The 21,566-nt window shown below is 40.3% G+C and overlaps 1 protein-coding gene across 2 annotated transcripts in view; it reads right to left on the bottom strand.

Annotated features, from left to right (window-relative positions):
* Positions 1 to 20,578, bottom strand: part of LOC139724412 (uncharacterized) — a 31,278-nt gene extending 10,700 nt beyond the window's left edge. Inside the window, exon 1 of one of the 2 annotated variants that reach the window (XM_071635558.1) lies at positions 20,555 to 20,578. In XM_071635558.1, the coding sequence (XP_071491659.1) occupies positions 20,555 to 20,573 (19 nt within the window). In that variant the 5' untranslated portion in view covers positions 20,574 to 20,578. Of the gene's footprint in view, positions 1 to 5,589; positions 5,727 to 20,554 lie in introns of those variants that run through there. The other variant, XM_071635557.1, reaches the window with a different exon arrangement.
* Positions 20,579 to 21,566: the final 988 nt, after the last annotated feature.

Here is a 21,566-nt window from a genome sequence, read left to right as displayed (position 1 = left end):
CTATACTTGTCATTCTCTGCACACTTGTCACTGCCGTCGGAACCAGTGCACTAGCTGCCAAGGGCAAAAACACCACCTACATGTGTGTGTACCTGCAGTGTTCACTGCATAATTAACTGCAACTACTCGCTAACACACTATGTTTAATCATCACTGGGAAATCCAACATGCAAACATACCCTCAAAAGTGTTGAATACAGTGCTGGATGTGGTTTTGAGGTATTCATTAGAAAACATTTCAAGCGGTTCTGCCACCACTTTGTTTGACAGAACTCTTCTTTGTACATCATTTCACTAAACAACTTGACATCAAGGATTTATCATATCTGCATGCATGGGCAGTCTTCTGTTGTGCTTCTCTTCATTTTTTATTTGTTGACACTATTGTCATTTTCTTCCATATCTATAGGGCCTACCATACAGGCACAGTTCAATGCCACAGTCACTGACAAGTTCATCGTACGATTTTTATTAGAAAGGTACTCATGATCCACCTCCCTCCATCGGACTACAAGCACTACTATCTGTTGTCAGGTAGACCCTACATTGTAGGTTTCAATTTCACCTACCGGCTTGGCTCATGCGGGAATAGGTGATTTTCACCCCTGATTACTCAATAATCCGGCAATGAACACATTTCCTGTGGCTAAAGTTTGTTAGGATGTGTGCACACATGAGCGTGTGAGAGTGCATGTGTCAGAAAGAGAAAGGACGGCGGCATATTGAGAGTGTGTACCTTACAATGTTGGTATAGCCTCTCGATGTAAGGTGTCATGGAGGTTGGCCTATTGCAGCATGACCTTAAAAGTAACATAATGGTACTTTTTTTTCTTTTTTTTTAGAGGGGGGGGGGGGGACCTAAGTGATGAGTAGGCAGTTGACTAAATATTACAGAAGTAACAAGTGTGCTTTCTGCGAAATCCATCCATCCTGCCTGCCAGTGGCTAAATCCTCATGGTTTTACTAGATTTCCTACAGATGTGCTCTGTACGAGGTGAATGTAATTTAGGCCACTGCACAGCGTAAGCTGAGTAATTCTCCACAGTGAGCTGCAAACACTTAGTATTCTACCACTTGTCAGAGAGATGCCAAGCAGATATTGCATCCTCTCTGGAGAAGGAACAAGGGCTTGAAGAGTGGGCGGCAGAAATTTCTAAGAAAGAGAAAAAGCTCCCTACTCCCCATTCCCTACTACTATTTAGCGATACGGTGCAATTAACTCAGCGATAAGGTCATAAAAGCTTTTGAATTTGTAATGGCCATCAATTTGATCAACGCACTGTGCACAGCGAAGGAATTGAAAAAAAAACCTCCAAAAAATTCACCTCCACAATATCTCCCATATTTTATACCACCAAACCCCTTAAACTTTTGAAGATATAGGGCCTATCTGAAGTTATTATTTGATGCGGCATATGAATTTCTAGTGAAAATGCTGAATTATTATTGTTATTTTTGTAGATATTGGCATTTTCCTGTTTGGATCAACCATGAAAAAGGGTTACGATTATTTTCTGCTCTAGAATTAATAAGTAATTAACATGTCGCTCATCTGTATACCAGTCTATCTGAGAAGTTTGGTGTTTTGCACAATTAGTACTTTGATTAAAATGTGTGCATATAAACCATCACATCATGGTAAACACTGACTCCTCAGATTCATTTTTCAGAGAAATCTAGTGAAAGCTTTACTACGGAGAGTTAACTGAACCATATCACTGTGCCATTGCAGTCTAATCATTATGAGTCTTGCATCACGGATCGGGAACATAAAACTTGAATGGTCCTTCATCACTTATAATTAGGTTGAGTGGAGGCTGTGGGTGATGTGAAGCAGATGAATTGAAAGAGCCCTTCATTTATAGCAGACATTCATAGGGGACACTGAGCATGTTCTGCTCAGAAGGCTGTGAAAATAATTCTGCATACCAGAGGTTAATCATGCCAACCTGGCAACAAAGAACTGCTCAGCTCCCACCCCCAGCAATTGACTAATGATTTATGCAATGTGCATCGTCAATGCACACCTACTACAGTAAATCTATCAGGCACAAGGACAGTTTATAGCGCACGACAACCATGAACTAATCATTCATAGCTATCGTTGTCAGGGTGACACATCAATGATTCATAACAAAATCCATCCATTATGCGCTGATATACACCAGTCATTGAGTGACCTAACACTCTAAACATGAATAGGTCTTTCCCAGATGAACTGACAGTGGCTATTGCAATGGTGCACACTGGCACTGGTCCAACAGTCCAGGACTAGTAAAAATCACAGTCGGACTAGAAACTTTTTCGAGAATGGACCAGTAAAAAAATGGAAAGACTGGGTACAATTTGTACCTACTGGCCAAACAGACAGGTGGGACCAATAGAAAAAACAGAAAATGGGTTAATGTGCAGCCTTGGCTATTGAATTAGCCTATGTGATGACCCTCCTTGTGTTTAGATTGGAAATATGTGACTACCCATTTATCTTAGTATACAAATAGGCCTACAGTTTACTGCAGAAACACTTCTCCTCATGACCATTCAGGGGCTCAGATGACACCTCAACTTAAACTTCCAAGACCACCTTCATCCTTGGCCAAGACACTAGCCCTCTCTCCATTAAACATGATTCAGGATTATAAACTCCACAGTTTTTCCTACCAGCGCAGACGAGTCCTGGATATCTAATAATAGGAGTCAAGTCAGACAAGACAGTACACGCCAGGGATTTGTCAGTCGGATTTCTCCAGGAGGAAATTTACGGTTACTGGGAGGAGAAAAGTGTGAAGTCTGTGGACTAGGCAATCTTGTCTCCACGGGCATCTCTCTGGAAAGCTCAGTTGGGGGTTCCCAGCCCACCTCCTGGCTCAGTTCTCGCTCTGACCCATACCAGCGAAAGAGAAAAAGAGAGATGGGGGAAAAAAAAAAGGCAGACACTTCCCACTTGGCGGGCTGCCAGACAGGTCCGCTTGTTTGTACGAAATGGAAGCCACAGCTAGCCACATGCTTTCCACAGTACCACTCAGGGATCACCTCAGATTAAAAACCCTTCCCTGTACTACAACAGACAGAATCAAACCAGGATGCAAAATAAAGGAAGGAAAAATATAACACCATGCTGCCTACCTCCAGACTATCATATCACTCCTGTTAAAATTCTCTACAGCTTCTTGTAACCCCCCCTTTTCTGTTTGAAATAGCTTCACGCTAGCTGAACATTCCGACCCAGTGACAAAAAAAGTGTGGATTAAGCACCCCTTTCTTCTGTTCCGCATTGAAATACAAATCCTATTGGCTGTCATTCAACCACAAGACAGCGCAGAAACTGGGTGACCTTCCCTTGTGTATCAGCCTACTATTATGTTAGACTAATACCACACCAAGGACATGCCATGCCAGTCACTCACAAGGAGGCATGCTAGCCTCTTGTCTTAAAGGTAATCATCATTCATCTGATCATTTCTTTCTTCTGAAAGGAGTCAAAGCAGTTCTTCTAAAAAATTTCCAGCTGTATCCCCGCTGACAAAAGACCAGGAATATCTTCGCCTGGAAGACAGGTTTCTTAGAACTGATGATCCTATATCTGCATGTCTATGACCTTGCCATGTTTGCAAAATATTGATTAATTTGGTGGGTACGTTCAACTCTGCTCCCTCGGTAAAGAAAAAGATTCTGTAAAGCATTATACCTATTCTTAGAATGCCTGCTAACCATAAGATTGATTTTTCTTCCTTTTTTTGTGACACAATGATTGCTTTTATTCCACAGACTTGCCAGCTGGAAAGTTCCCTATGATCAACAGCTGTACGCATATCATATCTGCCACAAAGAAGTGTACCAGTTACCTAATGTTACTAAGTAATGCTAAGTCTACTCTTGGACATACACACATGTTCATACCAAATTTCCCACTTGAAAAAATGCAGCTAGTGTAGTGATGCGGGGTAATGCCATTTGTTAGATCATTATGTATGACAACTGATCACTTGCTATCATTCGTATACAATTCTTAATGAGCTACTGTCTGACTCTGTCAGCACACACATGCTGTGAATCCAAATCTGGAGGGGGAGGGGGGAAGGGATTGATGTATTTCACTGAATGCTACTACAATAAAAATGTCCCTCCCCCACCTCCTGAAAAAAAGGGGGGAAATACACATATGTCACACTGTTATCAATGTGCCCTCTATAAAACATGTCTGTTTGCCAAGTAATATAGGAAGTCTGCATTTGTACACAAAGACTAAGTAATACTGCAACTGTCCAGTCATGGAATTCCTGGAATGAAATTTAAAAGGGGGAGGGGGGGGGGGGAGACAAGTCAGTTACCAACAAAGCAAATAATTGAAGTCCTAGAGTCAGTCACCTTCAGAACAGTAAAATACAACTAATCCACTTACCTACACAGGCTCATATGTTTCCTTCTTGTGGCAATGACTAGCATCGGATACAAGTGCACATACACAAATGTAATCACATGGTCGAATGTATCCCTCCCTTACTTGCACATACACGGCATGGCACAAACAGCGAGCGCAACATATATATCCATTTATGAGGAGCTATCAAGCAATCCAACGCGCAGAGCAATGGCGGAGAGAGAGAGAGAAGGGGGAAAAAAAGAAGAACATGGATTCCTGACTAGTACAAGTCCTCGGCTGGAAATCTGAGGCAGGCAGGAAGATGCAGTGCTGCTGCGAGGCACACGACTAGCTCAGCGGAGAGGCACAAGATTGAGAGTACAGCTTCGCAGTTATCATCGACGAGGCAGCCATAATAATGAACCAATTCCAGTTTGCACGCAGTGAAAGGAATAAACCAGTTATTGGCTACTTCCTTGGGCCAGCACTCTGCAGACTTGTAATGCGATGGAAAGAAGGCTAGCGACCTAATTGCTTCCCCCCAATCACACACCTCTCTGGCTTTTCTCTCACTCTCTCTTTTCTCACACATACAAGTAAACAGGCCTCCTGCTAGCTCTCACCCTCATGCACTGCCAGTGCACAGACACACAGACACACACAGACTCACACACACACACTGAGCTTACATAGCACGCAGACATCCAACACACAGCTCACTGAACGCAAGCAGCCATGGATTTCCTTATTAATCACCCTGTCCCATTCATCAATGCATAGAGCCCCTGCTGAATAAGGCAGACATGATCCCGGCATATGGCAGACATAGTCTAATCCAACTTCTTGAACACAGTGAAAGGGATTTCTTAGCTCTTGGTCTTTTGTTACTCTTGAGTCCCACCCCTCCCCTTTTGTCAAGCATTGCTTCCTCCAAAGTCCTTCAGTTGTTGGGCCGTTCATGAGGTCCACTGACCCTGCATCACAGTGAAAGTGATAGTGGAACCACATGCAGTCTACAATCATTCCCTTCCCTCACCTTAGCTCACTCTCGCACAATGGCTTCTAACGTGCCACACAAAGACATGTCCAGTCAATAATCGACTGAAAGAGGCACTTTGTACAATACCAAACACTCTGAATAGGCCTTCGAAACAGCAGCCACCAATCAATGGGGCAAAAACTAGCTAGGCTGAACACACGCCATCCCCGTACGCGGAAATACTTACAGCTAACATAGGCATGACTGAACATCGCGGCAAGGCAGCAAACAGTCCCCGTCCATCACTGTGTGGTCGTGGTGGACTGCGGGGTCACGATCACATTCCCGGACAGACACATGGCAGGTCATTCCAACTTGCCTTTCACACTGAAGAAGTAGTCCAAGATATATGGTCCCTCACAAGTACGCAAGAGACCCGGGGCGACAATGGAGTGTAATTACTCTAGTTTGTCGTTTTTTCCTCTTGAGTTTGAAGATACAGCACGATGCGTGGCAAGAGAACCCAAACTTCACCAGGCGCCCATGGAGTTCTCCCAGACTTTTTGAGCGTGCTGAGAGAGTATTCACCCTTTGCCAATGACGACGAAGTGCGCAAGGGCCTTGGCACTACACAACGCTACATAGCTACTGCATTAGGTAACACACAGATGCACACACACAAACACACACACTTGGACACACAGAGACACACTATCTGGCTTCATACACACCTCAAGCCTCAACACCGTGCAGTAATGGCACTTGTGTGTCAATACTCGCCAGCCAGCCAGCCAGCCAAGTCGGCCTTTACCATGTCTCTGGGCTGTGAGCAAAGACCTAGTGGTGTCCTTTTCCACAGCACAAGGTCACGTACAGCTCAGCTCGTTCAGTTAAAAAGGCAGGAAAAGGAAGCATTACACATGTGTGTAGACTAACACAAATGAGACTGGTGTATGATCCCTTAGTTCTCAAAAAGGGCCATGGGCTTAAAGGGAAGTGAAAACCAAATAAACATGTGGAGTGTGAATGCAGCAATAGTAGTAGAACACAGTAGTAGAACACATCAATGAAGTTTGAGGAAAATCGGACAGTCCATTCAGAATTATTAATTTTTTAAGTTTTAGTGCTGCTATCATTACTGGTTGAGATTCAAGAGACTATACCAGCTCGTGACATCATTGTCAGCCAAATATACAAAAAAAAAGAAAAAGAAATGTAAAGAGAGTTCTGCCAAAGAAAAAAAAAAAATGGTCGTTTGAAGGTTTCCTAAAGTATTTTTGTTGTCAAAGAAAAGTTAACATTCCCTACACTACTTAGGTCCTACACATACTAAGAATACTATTTCCCCTGCTTTCTGAAAGAGGTAAATCAAATGCTCTTTCATTATGCTAGAATAATGTGTTGAACTCTCTTTATATTCTCTTTCTATCCTTGTCCTGCGGTGAATTCACAAACTCGTAGTCTCCTCATCTAGATGGCAGCATCAAAACTTTAAAAATTCATGACTTTACCGAAAGGATTGTCCAATTCTCCTCAATCTTCACCGATGTGTTCTACTAATATTGCTGCATTCACTCAATCCATAGGGCATATATATATTTGGTTTTTCATTCTCCTTTAAATCTATAGGGTGATTGGTAACAAACAGCAGTAAGGTATGAGATTAGAATACAAAATACGTTCTACCTCAATTTTGCCCTGATAGGACACAAATAAGGGTGGGGTAGGGTGGTGGGTTCCTTGGCAGTCACAAGTCCCAACACTGTCTTTCACCTTTCTCTGACCTCTATAGTCGAGATGCTTTGTGACTGCAAGTTATTCTTTATCATACATTACAGAAACAAAGCAAATGAGAAATAATAAGCCAGTTTGGAGTTAGCTCATGTGCACATGGGTACAAATGAGCTCTCTCTTTTTTTTTTTTTTTTTTTCTCAGCTGGTTAGATGCTTCACTCATTTACAAAGTGACAAAATGTGTAAGCTTCTCCGATTAACCAGTTTATGGAATTCATTCAGTCATTATGTAAACAAAGGATGAACTTGCGTAGATAAGGTGACAAGAATGGTGCATCAATTCAACACTTGGGGAAAACATACATTTCATTGTTTTTAACAATCTTTTTTTTTTTTCTATTGATATTGCCAAATGCATACTACTTTTGTTGTTAGGTGGATGTGCTGGCAAACATCATCTATCAGAATTACATGAATGATCATTACATCACTGATGCTTACTTACTCTCTGTGAATTTAAAAACCAATATGCCCTGTTGGTACAACTGACCTTTTCCTGCACAGTGGAACCCGAAACTGGCATTATTGCATTCTGCAAATGTTTAGAAGAGGATTTAAACCACTGTATAAGCAGTTATTTTCACACACCGATATTTTTGTGAATGATGTTAGACATTTTCGTGAGATGTTTTCACGAATTGACTTTGAGGCCATTATTGTAAATGGGCTATTACCCTAGCGTATGGTGACATTTTTGTGTGTTGTTAAATTAGCGGTCCTACTGTGATTTGCGAAATTTGTGAACATTAAACCCTCCCGAAATTAACAGCTTAGACAGCAGCAGGTCTGTGAGATTCTTGCATGGTGCATAGAAGGTAAATATGTGGTCGCACCAGGAGGACAAAACGATGTGCAATAAAGAATGTCCCTCTCCCGTGTCCCTTTCTCTCTCCACCCCCAAACCATTCAGCTCTACTCTGCCAAAAGGAAGCAAGTGTCATTTCATACGAGTATAAATGAGCAAAATGTAACTTGTCACTTCCATCCACACTGGTGAAATATTACAACATCTTGACTTTCTGTGGAACAAGTGTTTCTGCTCAATACTTGGCATTCATCTACAGCATGCCAGATCCAATCTAGAAAAAAAAAATGCACGGACTAGGATTTGGACATTCGTCACTAGCTTCCTTTTGCCAAAATAGGAAGCATCACGTTCAACCCCCCCCCCCCTCCCACCTTGGCTTTGGCAATGAAGGCAGCAAAGAGAGGAAGGGGGGGGGGGGTAAGGCTTAAGAAGCCCTGATGGGGTAGAGAAGTCAAAAGTTTGACTCTCATCATCATGATTCACAGCATCTGTTGACATATCATTACCAAGATTTGCAGAGGGATCCAGGCGCACCAGCTCTTGCCAGCTTTTTTCTTCACCTCTTCCCCCTAGCTTTTTCTCCTCTTCTCTTTCTCTTCTCTCTCCTCTCTTTTGTCAACACCCTGGCAAATAACAGGCTAGCAGCTGCTAATGATTAATGCACGACTCTTGAGAGATTTGTAAATAGCGCCCATATCAAGATATTGCCAACTTGTCAGTGTTTTAAAGAAAGGGTGAAAAGAAAAAAAAAACATAACATGTTGAGCTGAGCAGCATGCCAGCCACTGCTGAAATGATATCACATTGACCTGCCAGCAAATAACCAGCATTGTTTCTGCTCAGCCACGTAAAAATGACAAAGATAACAAACTTGTTTTATCGCAGGCACATAAGCACTATGCCAACTTGGCAGGGTGGGTAAACAAGCTGTATTCAAAGATTGCCAGCCCGTTTCAAACTATGCAGATCTGCATACAGCAGACTGGAACAAAGGCTAGTGGGTCAAAAGAGCAAATCAGAAACTTGATAACCAACCACTTCAGTACAGGGGGAAATAGGGTCAATATCCAAAGATATTTCTTTCCTTTTACCCCCCCCCCCCCCCCACCCCCTCTCAGTTTCTTTCTTTTCCCTGCTATCTTCCCAGACAATGCTTACTTCAGAATTCGTTGAGGGGCTGAGGAAGGATATACACATTCTGCTACCACAAGGAAAGTTGCCCCAACCAGCAGGGGTGGTGAGCATGGGGTCACCAGGGGTGACTGTTGATTGTATTACGAGCTGGTGCAGCCAGGCAAAATTTGAACCAAAAGAAGGGGTTAAAAGAGCAACAGACTCTGGCAAGGTTGAAGGAGGATACAATATCAGCAAGCAAATAACACTATAATCAACATTCAACTTTAAAGGGAGGCATGTTAGAGTGTCATCCCCGTTTATTTCAACAAGTTCGATTTGACAACTTTAGGAATATTTCCCTAACTTGGTGAGGGTAGGGGAGATTTCACACAAAAATAAATACCTAAACAAAATTGATTTGTTTTTGTTTTTTCCGTCAGTCATTTCATGCACACACACACACACACAGACGAACAAACACAGGCATAAGCACACAGACAACTTGCCATATACTAGTACCATGGACCTATTCTGCAATATCTAGGCCTACTACTACTATAGGACACATTTTTCTACTGACTTTACTAAAATGTCTCTAACAACTGGCTGGCATACCATATGAAAGTATTCAGGTGTGATTGTCATGCTTCTATGGTGCCAAGACAGCTGATTGTTGCTTTGTTGTTGTTATTGTCAGTCCCCCCCCCCCCAAATTAAAACTAAAGAGGGGGGGGGGGGCATGAGGGAAAAGAGGGGAATGGTAGAGTCAATAGGCGTTTTCACATCAGCCCGATAAAAATCCAAGCTCGAGATATTTTTTAATTTCCCAAGTCAGAAAATAGCGCACTATTTCGAAACATCGGGCTGATGTGAAAACGCCTAATGACATTCCAACAAGGCTGCTAACATTCACACATGAACTCAGGGAGGGTCTAAAAGGCTATCAGGGAGAAACTTTTATGTGATACATGCCTATCAATAGATTGTTTGGGGCGTGATAAAATAGTGAACTTTTCTGGGAGAGCATTCCAGTAAAATCAGGGAATCTTGGCCACCCTGTGACTGCCCTCACAAGGATCTAAAAGAAAGATTCAAATATAGCAACAGATAGTGATATTCAAAGATTTCATATCATCATCAGAGACCAGAAAAGCATTAAATTTGCATTCCACCTTTATGTTCAAATTAACTCTAAAAGAATTAAAGCAAAACTACAGAATGGCAGATGTTTCATGAAAAAAAAAAAATCAAACATGAATAAAGTAAGATACTTTTGGGATTTTAAATGCCATGCATTTGCTAAAAACTTACCAGTATTGAGCTAAGATAAAACTCTTACATGTAGATGTACAAACCACAGCGGTAAAATATTGGCATCACTATTACTTCAGCAAATTTGTGAAACTTAATACAAATCAAATGCTGATGAAAATCATATGAACATCAAAGTTCCTAAAAATATCATTTCATAACCAAATATTGATGAAACTTTTACCATTCTGCAAGTTTGACTTTACTTTCTTTTATCACAGTTTATTGATCTATGGAGTGGTATTGCACACTCCAACAAAGCAAACTCAAAATCTATATTAGCATCTTTCTCGCTCTCTGCCAAGTCTATTCGATATGAGGAAGATAATCCTACAACATGCAAAATTAAAATTAAAAGCAATTGACTTCAAACATAGAGACTTTTCAACGAAGCAAATGCTTGTGGCTTTGTTTTGTTTCTGCTATTTTTCTTCCACAGGGAATACACATTCGATCCTCTTGAGAATCAACAATCAGGAGGAAATAAAAAAAGAAAACAACACAGCACTCTATCGATACACTGTGAGCGCCAATGGATTATTCTTCTCTCGTTTCACTGCCGACATAAAATGTAGTCGGGCCCTGCGCCTCGTTCATCACGCGCAGGGTTCAACGACACCGTGATGCACATGATGCAGCCCGACTGGCGACTAAATTTCGTCAACAATTTCATGGGGGGGGGGGGGGGGAGGTTGGAGTAGGGGAGGGATAGGTAATCACAGAATACAACATTAGAGTGACTGCCTCTTTTGCCTCTTGCAAAAAATATTTGTCACAAGGCATACAGGAGTCATTATGCATCCTGAAGAGAGCGTAAGCCTGAAGAGCAATATATTACAGACAGGAGGAATACTTGTGAAGCCAATATGACTGTCTGCTCATCTGCACAATTTTGCGCATTATTTGGTTTGCAGCAGCATCGATTATTAGGAGGAGCAATTTATGTCACTGACTCCTCTGGTGCTTGGCAGCATGAACCGTCCCAGTTTTGCTATGAGTTAAATGATGTGTGTGTGTCGTAAGATAACAGTTTCAACATCGCAGTTCAGAATTAGTGTGCTAATCTGCACATAAGAACTTTTCTGTTCACTATGTGTAACTTGCCTTATCATTTTGATTGTACTTTGTATTGTGATTCAGGCATTAAAAAATATTACAGACAAGTGCTTGGGCACGTAATCCACTCTGGCAGACGAAGGCGAGGTGGGAACAAACACAACTCACATTGCATCTTATCTCACAACATACTTCTATAAACTGTAGCAAACATGAGATAAGCTGGAACCATTCAATGAGTGTATGCAATGTGGGTAACATTGCTTCTCATTGTCTGTTGAAGACGCGCAAACAATACATGATGATCTGTTACAGGGTCCAAAGTTAATGCTATCCAGCTCTCTCTCAGTAAAAACAAAAGTGCGCAAATCAAACCTGCCATGTGTAGGCCACTTTTGTTTTGAGAGGGCATGTTTTCAAATTCTGGTGCGTCTAAATATTGATGTTGCAGATAATTGATGGAATGGAAAAGAGATAAAAAAATGCTTATTCTATTTGTTTGTGTGCCTATAATCTCATTTTCTCTTGGAGGCATATTGTCCAAAATTCCAAGAAAAACACTCAATCGTTTGAAATGCCCATGGAAAATGCTTCCACACTGAATGCCACTACAATGTTGGATTTCACATACTCTCACCTTTACCCATACATCATTTTCAACAACCATATACTGGGATCACATTTGAAAACCTTCGCAGCTTAAGTTAATTATCTGTTATGACATTAAAACACTACGCATTCATATCGTAAAAGGGATACACCGGAAGAAAAGAGTTAGTGTGTTATTACTTTTGAAAAGTACAAAGCAGGCGGCCTAGTTATTTTCATTTAAAAATGCTTTTTGAACTGTATGTAGTTTGACACCCTGTTGTTCTGCTAGAGAAGATGTGTTATCATTAGCATTCATATTGCTATCATTACTATCATCACTATCACTATTATTATCATTATCATTATTATTATGATTATTGGTAATAACAGGAGTAGAAGAAGAAGAAGAAGTAGTAGTAGTAGTAGTAGTAGTAGTAGTAGTAGTAGTAGTAATAGTAGTAGTAGTAGTAGTAGTAGTAGCAGCAGCAGCAGCAGTAGTAGCATATCATACACACTGAGCTGCCTGTTATACAGGGATCTACGACCATACCTAACATAGCAATAACTGTTATAATAATCGACCCCCACCCCTACATTACATACCCCTCCCCGTCTCTTGCTCCTTCCCCCCCCCCCCCTTTCTCTCTCCCGCTTTCATCTCTGTCATATGAAAATGGGCTTGGGGCCAAGAAGGAGACAGGGATAAGTAATAAGTGCAGGAATGGGAACTTTCGCCACAAAGAGGGTGCTTATAACCTCTTCCTGTGTCAAAAGGTCAAGCCTGACTCATAATTGTGTGCCTGCCCCTGGTTCTTGTGGGAACAACAGGCCCATCCTGAATGAGCCATTATGAGCTGCACAAAATAGCAACTCTTGGGTCAGGCCCTGGAAATACTGAGCATGACCGGCACGCAGTCTGTAGGTTGCCTAAGTATTTTGTATAAGCTTGAGAAAGGGGAATTTCATAGACTTTCATAGACAATATCTGTTTTTATATTTGCACGTTTATTATTGTTCTTTTTCTTGGGGGGGGGGGGAGGGGGCAGGAGGAGGGGGGTTAACAGAAATCAGGTCATCACTACGAATGGTAGTACAAAGAAAAGGAAGTTCTAATAGAGGGTGTCTTTTGGTGTGTGTGTGTGTGTGTGTGTGTGTGTGTGTGTGTGTGTTTATCTACTAGTATTGATAAACCCATTGAGGAGAACTGATATTGCTATAACTTGCACTTTCAATGAGACCAGCCCTAGAGACTAATTGTCAAAGGGTTACCAGTAATATATATATATATTGTGTGTGTGTGTGTGTGTGGGTATGGAGGTAGGGGAAATATTCTGATATAAAAGGGCTTCAGCAAATGAGCAGTTTACGGATCAGGCGAAAGAGGTGATGGAGTTGGAGAGCCAATAGACCTGAATGCCTGTCTTTACAAACAAAAATTCATTGTACACTGACTGAGGCCACATGAGTTTCACAAGTAAAAGAATAGGTTACATGCTACCTTTTATCACCAGATGGCAAAGTAAATAGGCCTATAGAAATGGAAATCAGTGAAAGATATTGAAGACTAATCAACTGTAATATGCTCAGCAGAACAAGCAGGTGTTGAAAGTGGGGTACCATCCCCCCAACCCCCCTCATAAGCACACAACTATACACAAACTATGCACAAAAAACATAATCAAACAAGTAGGCCTAAACAAAGAAACAGACAGACAAACAAACAATAAAAAAGAATGACACAGATTCTCTGATGTGTCTCCACTATCAAACCTAGAACTAAGCGGAAGGAAGCTGATCCTAGAGAAGATGGGATTGTTGAAGGGGGTGTGTTTGTCTCTGGGTGGTATTACTGGTAAGAAAGTATTATTCCTCGTTCTTGATATTCGGCTGCCACCCGCCCCTGGCTCTTACTGGGCTACTCCAAACAAAGAAGGTCACTCAGAGAGAGAGGTCAACCCCCCTGGTATAGATTGGCAGAAATCAATACCCACAATTCCAAACTGCTTGAACACTCTGTTAGCGTCAGTACAAGACTACCCGGATCGGTGATTGTATAATGTTTTCAAAATAAGAATGACAACAGAAGAATCTCAACGATCAAAAGCAAGCATTATATTACTACTGTGTTTGACAATCAACTTTAATGAAGAAAGCTCTAGTTTCATCTCGTATCAGCAATCCGACAGATCCACACCACGCACAAAACGTGGGAAAAGTTTATATGCTTTTTAAGTCTGAATATTCAGCCTAATTTAGCTAGGTTGGGTTTTTTTTTTCCCCAGACAGCAAGGTGCACCATGGGTCACTGCTTCCTTTTCTTCTCACCTTTTCCATCATTTATCCCAGTATTGGTAATGGTATTTCAACATTGCTCTATCACTCCCTCAGCCGCCCCCCCCCCCCCTGTTTCCTTTAGCACAAATCATCAGTTTCTTTGCATTCACTGCTGCTATGCTCATTATGTGTACAGACTACAGCAGAATAGGGGGTCAAAAATGTGCCAGGGTTAGGAAAACTTGCCAGGAGCCATATTTGATATTTGCTCGGTAAAAACAACCCTATTCATGGGAGGAAATACCAGGGCATACACACTGCTGCCACTGAAGTACAACCTCACAATTCTTCACATTACTACTGCTACTGCTACTACCACTACTACTACTACTACTACAACAAAGAGTTAATGACTGAATCCAACTGGTGGACAAGACAGTCTTTCTTAAAACAAAGGCAGTCAAGGATATGCAATTCCAAACTTATTACAGAATAAACTTAATACTGCTAATCATCTCATCATATGTACTACAGAGCATTACAGAGGTGGACAACTATGACTGATACTAAAAGAACGGCACATATTGATCCCACATGATATTTTGAGTTTTGAACACAGACAAAAATTCTTTTCCAGTGCAAAAAGTGTGTAACTATATTTCCCCATGCCATTCAAGTGCCTGTTCCTCTCTTTGCAAACAGTATTCTCTTCCTCAGTCAACACAGAAAGCATTCCCATCAGAACAGGAATGAACAAGCACGACCTGATTTTGTCATGCACCTATAAATATGCAAACTTTCCAGCCCCCCCCCCCCCCATCTTAGTAAAGACCAACACACCAGCAAGTATGCTATGATACATTTAATCCCAAATAATGCCACTTTCTCACCATGGTGCTTGTTACTCATCATTCCATACACACCTTTAGATACACAAAAAAAGGAACAACAAAAAATCTGTTTCAGCTAGCAAGCCGCTGAGCAAGAATCTGCAAAACACCACCTCTGATGGTGACTACTCTTTATGCTGGTCCCCCAGAATAACACAAGACTGCTGCTTAACGCAGTGCACAAACATAGCACACATTCGCTCATAATACACCATGAATGCACACTCGGCCTATACTTGGACGAGAAATGTGGTCACCAGTCTTTGCTCCCCTCTACCCCACAGCTCGCAGCTACGTGCAGCAGGAACAAACTTACACCAGGTGCCCTCACCTTCCCAAAGTGAACTCTGCTTTATAGGTCATTAAAAACTAAAGCACTTCGGCATGCATGCAACTATGCAAACAATGGTAATTGACGTGGTGTAGTTTTTCTAACTCATCAAAGAGAGGCTGGTACTCTTTATGCTACAAGTTAAAAGGGCAACACACACACCCTGTTACTCTACACTTCCATTTTTTTTTTGCATTGTTTTTGTTTCACAAATTCGTCTAAAACATCTCCAGAACTTTCATGTTTCACTGCAAGATGTAGTATGCTATGGATCCCAGTATGCATCATTTCAATGATGACATTAAGGAAGGAGTACCAGGTGTAGTATTGAACTGCCAATCACCTTTCACATACAGGCAGAATTCATTACTTTTAATGTGTTTTTTAAATTTTTTCTTTGATAATCATTCCATGAAAGCAGTAAGAAACTGCCTTTAGTGACATAAGTAGAAGATCCCGCATAGGTTTGTAAAACCACCCCCCCCCCCCCCCCCAAAAAAAAAAAGCATTTGTGAAGATCCTTCATCCGGGGAGCTCTGTTACTTACCAACAAACTTGCTGGCAAGAAATACTACAAGATTTGACATCTACCATCAAATTTAGTGTCTCAAAAAGAAATGGAGTTCATGACACTACTAACTCTATATTGTTTGACTCTGTATGGGGGCCTTGACACTGTAGGCAAAAACTAAGAAATCATTTGGCGTTATACGAGATTATCCTCAACTTTGCTGAACTGTGAGGCTACTCTTATTGTCAACAATCATTGGATTGCATGACTGAAATTTAAAGACTAGTGCATGAACAAAACTATTTAAAGTTACATATGATATATCTGGGAGATGAACACTGGATCCACCTTCCCCACGACCTCCCTCCATATCAACAAATACAGTAGTAACCGTACAAGACTGGTCCTGGTACAAGAAGGATTTATAAAAATACTTTTTCACTTAGGGGCCTACTGCACAACATTTTTTTTCCTTTCTTGTTCTTTTCCTCGTTCTTTTTTTTTTTTTTTTTAAACAGTAGATACTGGAGATCAATAATAGGGTAGATCAAACACAACAAACAGAAAAGATACCATGCCCTAAAAAGAGACTTGATACGATCCCAGGTAATATGAACAATGACTTTCTAAATGGGCTTCAAGTACTCTATGCCCCCCCCCCCCATTTTTTTTTCTATTGTGCAGAATCTAAGGCTGCCAGGAAGCAATTCACAATGACAATGAACATTTACAGTTCAGCAAATAAACTTTGTCTGTAAGTCGGTATGCCACCTGCATAACACACCATTTTGGTGCTTATAGTAGTCTACCTCCACAAAACATTAAGTCCTACTTGCTTCAAACAGTGCAGGGTAATATTCTTTTATGATTATAAAAGTCTTTACAGATGAACAATGACTGTAAAATGCTCCCCTGCCCCACTCCCAACATACACAGCTAATAAGTAATCTTCTAAGAACATCTAAACTGCCAATTAATCAGATAGCCGATGATAAAACTGAACACGTTGAATGATACAATGCCCTGTAAATTACACAAAATTATTCATTTCTGTGCAAATAACCTTCATCGATGATATCGCTTCACAGGTCATAACTTTTCAGTCTTTTATCAAGCGCATGAATTTGAGTTCATACCTGAGAACTTGCTGGTAGTTTAGCACTTTGCAGGCTCACTTTTTTTTTCGGGGGGGGGGGGGGAATTAAAGGTAACAGCCATTTCATTTCCTTTATACTACGTTGGTATTTATAAATATAATCCTAATTCTACCAATTGATAGGCATATAACCATTGTTGTATACATTTCATTCAGTAACAGCTATTACATAACCATTACTTCGTGCTAAATGTGCCTCTTGAATTTGGCCATTGGTATTTCTTGCCTTCAAATTACTATGTTTACACAGTGGTAGCTACTGTGCAATGACTATAGTGACAAGTGTCTGTGTAACACTTATCACTCTTTAATACAGCTTCTTCTTTTTTTTCTTCCAATATTGAACTATCCTAACACAATTGATTTGAAGAGTGAGTTTCTGTATGATCTTGATATCTCATTGCCTTTGCTCATGTCCTAAAATGTGTTCTACACTTCATCAACTTTCAAGAGCTTATAATTGAGTCAAATGAAATTTATTGTAGGCAACCTGATTTTTTTTTTCTGCAATTAAGGTGGGCTCTAATTGAAAAGTTATCACACATCTTAAAGTTTCTAATGCTTTTTTTTTAGGTTAAGTGTATTTCTGTTCAATTCAATAATAAAAAAAATAGAAATGAAAAACACTCATTTTTGTTGTCGACAGAGCAACCAAAGAAAAGAGCTGACTTCAATCATGCTACAGGCAGTAGATTGCAAAGGATTTCAGAGAGGGAATGAAAGAAAGTAAAAGAGAGAGTAAATGACCATGGCAGATAGATATAGAAAAAGAACAGAAAAAAAAAGAGAGGACTAAAAGAGAAGAACAGAAAAGAAAGAACAGATAAGAAGTGAACAGAAATGGAGAGAAAAGAAAAAAGAAAGAGGGGATAGGCGAAGAGAAGGGGAAAATGAAAAGGAAAAGAAAAGGAAACAGAGAAGAGGGAGAGAAAATATTACAGAAGAAGAAAGGTGAGAGGAAAGGAGTATGGAAGAGAAGATAGGAGGAAAGAAAAGGAGAGAAGGTAATAATTAGAAGGGTTTGAGCGGAGCGCTTGCATCAATCATTAACTCACTCCACTGACGAAGCCACAAATTAATCAGCAGACAGCTAGACATGGTAACATGGCACCCAGACAAAAACCTGAAGACAGAGTGCTGGCAAGAATGAAATGGGGGGGGGGGGGGGGGGCTGTTGTTGGGGAAAGATTGCATTTGTAAAGGATAGATTGTATGGTCACTTAAGTCCTGTCATGCTCACAACCACTTGGTCTGGTACCAAAGGTCAAGTGGTTTTCCCCATTGACTTGTGCCAAAACGCTGACTGGTTTCATAATGTGCGGGTGCCATCCAACACTCCTGATATATCTTCCGCTTGAAATTACTTGGAAGACACTTTTGGGGCGACGACAAAAACTGGAATTGATCTTGGGCAAATCCTGCTTTGGGGGCCGTTCTTGTCATACACACTCACACGCAACCTAATGTGATAGCCTACAAGGGAGAACATTTATCAATGCGATGTTGACAGAGACACAAATAATACCACCAGGGAATGGATGGTAAATATTTAACAAAGGTTGTACAAACAAAGACTTTTGCCATGTCAGCTAGTCCAAAGTTTGATTCTTCTAGCATCCCACTGGAAATGGGAGGGGGAGGGGTGCAAGAGTGTCAGTTGGAATGCTTATTACACGACAAACACATTTCATTTGGTCTTGGAAATGAATCATTTTCGTCACTCCTGTATCAACCTGATGGAGACTTTTTTTTTTTTTGGATAAAGAGGAAGGATTTGGTACAACCCCATTTAAACATCAAACATCCTACAGTGTCTACCACAACTTCGGACTGATGATAAGTCATATCCTGATACAATCTACTCAAAATATACTACAGTGTACTAACAACTGTAACATTTCATTTAAATCCAATTATACTGTACGTTATTGTAGGATATAATGTGAGTAATCACTAGCAAATACAGAAACAAAAGGAACATTAGAAAACAAATTGCTCTTAAACTTTTCACATTAAAAAATACAATGCTACAATTACATGAAATGTTCAAGACTAAAATTCAGATTGTAAAACACATATCCACATTTCCATGCCCACAAAAACATTCCAAGAGCGTGGTAGTTAATTTTGACTTGTCATTTGTACATAGGCTAATCACTAAACTACGGGAAATGATAGCCCAAACAATGTAGAACACAGTTGGTCAAGCTTTCCATTTAGAGGCTTGTTGTAACTAACAAAGTTTGAATAAGGACTAAATGAAGCTCCTTGTATTCAATCTGTCATTTTTTAACACAATGTTTCTTGTTCTATCTTCTTTGCAACAATTTCCTCATGACACAAAAATAGATGCAGATGTAATTTAACACCCTGATATATTATCATGATTAGTATTATTTAAAAACACATTGAATAAAAGGATGGAATGCTGTAACTACTAAAAATGGATATCCCCAATGTTTATGTGTACAGTGTGAAAATGATTTTTTTAAAAATTATCCCACGTCTAACCCCTCCCCCCTCTCCCCTCCCGGGGGAAAAAAAAAAACATCAAAAGACTAAACAATACCCCTATTTTGTTACTTCAACTTCAAGTTTACACAAAATATATTTGGTCTTTGCATCATCCCATTAATTACAATATCGGGATGGGGGTGGGGACCAGTAGATGTCAGATGGTGCAATCCAGAAGTACCATCATAAAGTTACAGCTCTAGATGTTGAAGAGGTCATGGACTATATTTTCTCTTCACAGTTAGAAAAGTGAATGACAACATAGCAAGCAACAAATGCCAGATAAACTGCTACTGTTCAACTCAGCTTCCTTCACCATGTACCACAATGACACATTTTAAAGAGAAATAAACTCAAACCGAATCCCAACCCTTCACCCTCACAGAATTAATGTGTCGCACCATGCAATCACACACAATATTTACCAATCTAAAGTGCAAGCGATAATGAGATACAAATACAGTATCTTATCATTCAGACACTTAATGATCATTGGAACCCCCCCCCCCCTTGTAAATGTGGCCTAGCTTACACACATACACAAATGCCCATCCAAACAAAAGTGCACACAACTGCGCAGTCAAACACACTAACACGCAAATGTGCGCATACAAAATACAACATACTGGAAAAGGGGAAGTTTTCACACATTTCACCGATATGAAACTAGTGCAAAAATAAAGGCGTACAATCTTCTTTTTTTTTTAGCCTGTAATGCATGCTACATTTATCTCTTTGATTCCGCAGAATCGAAACATGCAAAATTAATTTCACCTGGCCAAGTGCGAAAGATTAGGCCTACTTGCGTGAAAATTTCCACTTTTTCGGCATTAGTGCGATGTAGTGGTTGTGATTCTTACCATCGTCCAGAAACAACATCTGAATATGGGCAGGATTCTCTGTGTGACTCTCAAGAACGGTGTCGTCCATCACAACAAGCTCCTGTAATGCACCGGGCAAACAAAGAACAAATAGGAATTCAAAATATATATGAATACAAATTCGTTTGGATCAAGCGATTCCAAATTCACACATACACAAGTAGGATATCATTCAAATACCACACTTCTCATTCATAATTTGTACAAAAATTATGGAAAAATTATGCCCTACATTGATGTTTACTGTAGCTGTTTTATGCTTTTGCTATCTCCATCCAAGAATTATGAGATTGAAGATCTAGACAGTGTTATTCCAAAGATAATCAACAGTGACACTCTATTTACTCTTTTTTTTTCCCCTTCAAATTCCCTTTACAGTGGATAGGCAAACATATTTTTAAGTTTCTATTTGTCAAATGTATGAAATATCAGACTGGAATAGGGATATGAAACTCTATCCGACGAGTTTATTGACATTTCTTTTCACATGGCTTTCCTGTGAAAGCATCTGTTGCCAATAGAATTATTTGCAGTACAAAGTGACTTTGTTCAAAGGTTGATGAAAGAGAAAACAACCTGATTTGAACATTACTCCAAATGTCATTGAACTATACACAAACCTTCATTAAGATTTCTTGCTGAAATGAAGTTAATCACTATATAAGTTGTATCCTTTGCATCACACTATTTCACATAGCGATCACCAGGTGACGATAAGTCTTAGGCGGGGAAAACAGATAGCAGTTGCTCAATCATCATTAAGAAACATTATCTTAATGATGATTGTTGTATGTAAATAATAAAACTTCCTGTTTGATGTCTAATTCTGATGAACTTCTCCTACTCTGTTTGCCTGACTTGACTGTATTCATCAACAATCATTCTACTTTATTAACGTGTATGCTACATTCAACAAAACATCGCTTCCATTTAAATTCCATGAATAGTGGGGGGGGGGGGGAGGGGTATGGTCACATGCGAAGTAGGGACA

This window comes from Diadema antillarum, unplaced genomic scaffold (genome assembly GCF_040938485.1).
Source record: "Diadema antillarum isolate AM-2024a unplaced genomic scaffold, OU_Dant_1.0 scf00000212, whole genome shotgun sequence".
Lineage (NCBI taxonomy): Eukaryota > Metazoa > Echinodermata > Echinoidea > Diadematoida > Diadematidae > Diadema > Diadema antillarum.
This window is presented reverse-complemented; position numbering and strand designations above follow the sequence as displayed.